At 44.1% G+C, this 5,000-nt stretch overlaps 1 protein-coding gene across 3 annotated transcripts in view; it reads left to right on the plus strand.

Moving 5' to 3' along the window:
* LOC138862412 (progestin and adipoQ receptor family member 4) overlaps nt 1–5,000 on the plus strand; it is an 84,547-nt gene that overhangs the window by 34,806 nt on the left and 44,741 nt on the right. For all 3 annotated transcript variants that reach the window (XM_070124586.1, XM_070124594.1, XM_070124582.1), the window contains exon 2: nt 4,062–4,280. In XM_070124586.1, coding sequence (XP_069980687.1) covers nt 4,062–4,280 — 219 coding nt within the window. The remainder of the gene's footprint in view (nt 1–4,061; nt 4,281–5,000) is intronic.

A 5,000-nucleotide genomic window follows, 5' to 3' on the forward strand; every position in this document is an offset into this window, starting at 1 on the left:
CACCTCCCATCATTTCTTTCTTCTGTCCTCTCCTCTTTTGTTTTTGTTTTTGTTTCCTTTCACATCTGTCATCATTTATTTCTTCTGTCCTCTCCTCTTTTGTTTTTGTTTTTCTTTCCTCTCCCCAATCCCATCATTCTTTTCTTCTGTCCTCTCCTCTGTTTTTATTTTTTTTATTTCTCTCCTCTCCCCTCGTTTCCTCTTCAACCTCTCCCTTCCTCCACTACACTCCTCTCCCTTATCCTTTTATCTCGCGTTTCCTATCATCCCCTCCACACTTCCCCTCTCCCACCTCCTCTTCTCTCCATTCTTTTCCCTCTTTATCGTCCCTCTCCCACCTCCTCTTCTCTCCATTCTTTCCCCTCTTTATTGTCCCTCTCCCACCTCCTCTTCTCTCCATTCTTTCCCCCTCTTTATCGCCCCTCTCCCACCTCCTCTTCTCTCCATTCTTTCCCCTCTTTATCGTCCCTCTCCCACCTCCTCTTCTCTCCATTCTTTCCCCTCTTTATTGTCCCTCTCCCACCTCCTCTCCTCTCCATTCTTTCCCCCTCTTTATCGCCCCTCTCCCACCTCCTCTTCTCTCCATTCTTTCCCCCTCTTTATCGTCCCTCTCCCACCTCCTCTTCTCTCCATTCTTTCCCCCTCTTTATCGTCCCTCTCCCACCTCCTCTTCTCTCCATTCTTTTCCCTCTTTATCGTCCCTCTCCCACCTCCTCTTCTCTCCATTCTTTCCCCTCTTTATTGTCCCTCTCCCACCTCCTCTTCTCTCCATTCTTTCCCCCTCTTTATCGCCCCTCTCCCACCTCCTCTTCTCTCCATTCTTTCCCCCTCTTTATCGTCCCTCTCCCACCTCCTCTTCTCTCCATTCTTTCCCCCTCTTTATTGTCCCTCTCCCACCTCCTCTTGTCTCCATTCTTTCCCCTCTTTATCGTCCCTCTCCCACCTCCTCTTCTCTCCATTCTTTCCCCTCTTTATCGTCCCTCTCCCACCTCCTCTTCTCTCCATTCTTTCCCCTCTTTATCGTCTCTCTCCCACCTCCTCTTCTCCCCATTCTTTCCCCCCTCTTTATCGTCCCTCTCCCACCTCCTCTTCTCCCCATTCTTTTCACCCTCTTTATCGTCCCTTTCCACCTCCTCTTCTCTCCATTCTTTCCCCCTCTTTATCGCCCCTCTCCCACCTCCTCTTCTCTCCATTCTTTCCCCCTCTTTATCGTCCCTCTTCTTCTCCTCTTCTCCCCATTCTTTCCCCCTCTTTATCGTCCCTCTCCCACCTCCTCTTCTCTCCATTCTTTCCCCCTCTTTATCGTCCCTCTCCCACCTCCTCTTCTCTCCATTCTTTCCCCCTCTTTATCGCCCCTCTCCCACCTCCTCTTCTCTCCATTCTTTCCCCCTCTTTATCGCCCCTCTCCCACCTCCTCTTCTCTCCATTCTTTCCCCCTCTTTATCGTCCCTCTTCTTCTCCTCTTCTCCCCATTCTTTCCCCCTCTTTATCGCCCCTCTCCCACCTCCTCTTCTCCCCATTCTTTCCCTTTTTTATCGTCCCTCTCCTACCTCCTCTTCTCCCCATTCTTTTCTCCCTCTTTATCGTCCCTCCTCTCCTCCTCCTCCTCCTCTCCTCCTCCTCCTCCTCCTCCTCCTCCTCCTCCTCCTCCTCCTCCTCCTCCTCCTCCTCCTTCTCCTCCTCCTCCTCCTCCTCTTCAAAAGGCACGCTGACCCATAATTTTCTCGAACAAGGCAGTTGAATGCTAAAGGGAGAGCGAAGGAGTGTGCAGCATGTGTTACTGTGCCTCCGTTTGGGTATGGTTGGAGTGGGTGCAGTAGGGTGGGTTGTGCAGCGGCGGGGAAGGGGGGGGGGGAGCTAAGGATAGTGAGGGAGAAGTAGGATATATATATATATATATATATATATATATATATATATATATATATATATATATATATATGTAAGTATGTATGTATGTATGTATAAAAATGTGTGTGTGGGAGAGAGAGAGAAAGAGAGAGAGAGAGAGAGAGAGAGAGAGAGAGAGAGAGAGAGAGAGAGAGAGAGAGAGAGAGAGAGAGAGAGAGTGTGTGTGTGTGTGTGTGTGTGTGTGTGTGTGTGTGTGTGTGTGTGTGTGTGTGTGTGTGTGTGTGTGTGTGTGTGTGTGTGTGTGTGTGTGTGTATGTGTGTCCACGTGTGTGTGTGTCCACGTGTGTGTGTGTGTGTGATAGATAGATAGATAGGTAGAGAGAGAGAGAGACAGAGACAGAGACAGAGACAGAGACAGAGACAGAGACAGAGAGAGAGCAATAGAGCAATAGAGCAATAGAGCGATAAGGAAAGGCGCATACCCGCCAGTGTAACTTCCACGGGAGGAGAACTGTAAGTGTTGGCAGCGGCGGAGGGCAGTCAGCATAAACATCCGTGCTCCCTAAGGGTCCATTTCAGGAAAGCCCTCACCCTGGCGAGATCAGCGCTGCAGTTACTCGGACAGACGCCTTTTGATATACCATTTATCCTTGCTCTGTCTGCGTGTGCCTTGTGGGGGAGGAGGAGGAATAGTGGCTTGCGGTGCCTTGTTTGGCTCGGTGGCTTGTTTGGCTTGGTGGCTTGCAGTGCCTTGTTTGGGTTAGTGGCTTGTAGTGCCTTGTTTGGCTCGGTGGCTTGCAGTGCCTTGTTTGGCTTGGTGGCTTGCAGTGCCTTTTTTTTGGCTTGGTGGCTTGCAGTGCCTTGTTTGGCTTGGTGGCTTGCAGTGCCTTGTTTTGGCTCGGTGGCTTGCGTGCCTTCTCTGGCTTGGTGGCTTGCAGTGCCTTGTTTGGCTTGGTGGCTTGCAGTGCCTTGTTTGGCTTGGTGGCTTGCGTGCCTTCTTTGGTTTAGTGGCTTGCGTCCCTTGTTTAGTTTTGGGCGTAGGCGCTCGGCAGGCAGTTCCCAGACTGAGTCACAGCGTGTAAGCTTTAAGGTCGAAGGTTACGGCATAGGTGCGTTCCCCTCCGCCTCTATTAGCATAATGCTTCCCACAGTATCATATTTTGCTCATGATAACGTAAACAAGCAAGACTATTTTTAAAACCCAGTCGCCCCTTCATGTAGGTTGTTTACATGATATAGGCCTGCATATTCTTGCGATGAGATCTCCTTATTTGGTCCGGGGTGTTCCATCCTCGTCAGTGAAGGTGATGTAACTACATTATTGATATTATTGCAGTGTGAATGGGCCTGCGAACGAGGCAGATTTCCTTATGTAATCCATTCTTTCTTTCTATCAGAGGTTTTATTCACTACAATTTTCAGAAATATTCCTCTTAGGGAAAAAAATTATAGATAAATTTAAAAATCTGTGTTTTAAGCTGCCTAACAGGTGTTCATGCTACGTATCATGTCACAGGGAAGAATACTTTTAGCATCGTCTCATACTTTTTCCATACTATCTCGCAGGTATGTCACTCGCCTTTGAGTATGAAAAACGAAGAGATGTATGTCTTTTCCTTTTCTAATTAACCGTTCTCTGTCTATCTCTTATTGTCTGTACCATGTACCGTATTTTCTCATTGGATTGTTTCTGTGACCCAGTTCAAGTTCTTTTCTCATGTTGGTAGATTCTCCCGTTCCAGAAATTTTGCTCGTCGTGTTGGCTTAATATTCCTGCATTATTTTTTTGTGTGTGATTGATTTCATTATGGAGATCCATTCCCCTTTCGAGAAATTGCCTTTTCTTAACCTGTTCTCCTCTCCCAAAATTTTTGAACATAGACTTCCTCTTTTGCCGTATCGCAGTGTTTCTATATTTTGTTCAGTTATAGAAACCTCTTTCCCTTTCTTTCAGTCACGTCTTATAGAGAACTCTTTCCCCTTTCAATCACATCTTATAGAGACCTCTTTCCCCTTCCAATCACATCATAAAGAGACCGCTTTCCCCTTCCAATCACATCATAAAGAGACCGCTTTCCCCTTCCAATCACGTCCTATAGACTCTTTCCCCTTCCAATCACATCTCCCTTCGAACACACTTCATCCGATCTCCATCATGTTTCCAACCCCCCTCTAAACCCCCTCTAACCCCTTTCCCCCCTTCCCAACAGGTGTGCCCATGCTGTACATCCTGCTGCGGTGGAAGACGCTGCTGCCCTGGTCCGAGATCACCGTCCCACTCCTGCCCTGGACTCACCTGGTGTCCACCGTGAGTCCCTGGGTCGGGTCCACCATCTACCACCTGTTCATGAACCACCGCGCCGGGGAAACCTGCTACAAGTCCCTGCTTCACCTGGACATGTTTGGCATCTGGATCACGCAGAGTTTTGGTGAGTCCTTCTTGGTTTGTTTGTTTGTTTGTTGTTGTTATAGTTAGTATTGTTGTTATCATTGTTGGTATTATTAATATTATTACTATTATTATTATATTGCCATTATCATTGTTATTATTATTATTATTATTATTATTATTATTATTATTATTATTATTATTATTATTATTTTGATTAAATTATTGCTATTATTATTATTATTATTATTATTATTATTATTATTATTATTATTATTATTATTATTATTATTATTATTATTATTATAGTATTGTTATTATTATTATTATTATTATTGTTATTATTATTGTTATTATTATTATCATCATCATCATCATCATCATCATCATCATCATCATCATCATCATCATCATTATTATCATTGTTGTATCTTTTCTTTTCTTTTTTGATGGTAGGTTGATGATAAAGCAACAACAACAACAGTAATAAAAAAGTAATGACAAAGAGATTGCGATACTGATATTGATTGATCATGGCCGTGTCGGTAATAGTAGTAAAGGAAATAAGATAACAGAAATAGGCGAAAAAATGAAAGAAAAAAACAGACCAAATAAAAGTATATTGTATTTTTATTTATTTATTTATTTTATTTATTTATTTATTTTTATTATTATTTTTTTTTATTCTTTTTTTTACTGTTCAGGTTATTTTTTTTTTTCTTTTATTTTGTTCGTTCTTTTGTTAGCCATAGAAGCAAGT

This window comes from Penaeus vannamei, chromosome 1 (assembly GCF_042767895.1).
Source record: "Penaeus vannamei isolate JL-2024 chromosome 1, ASM4276789v1, whole genome shotgun sequence".
In the NCBI taxonomy this organism is placed as follows: Eukaryota; Metazoa; Arthropoda; class Malacostraca; order Decapoda; family Penaeidae; genus Penaeus; species Penaeus vannamei.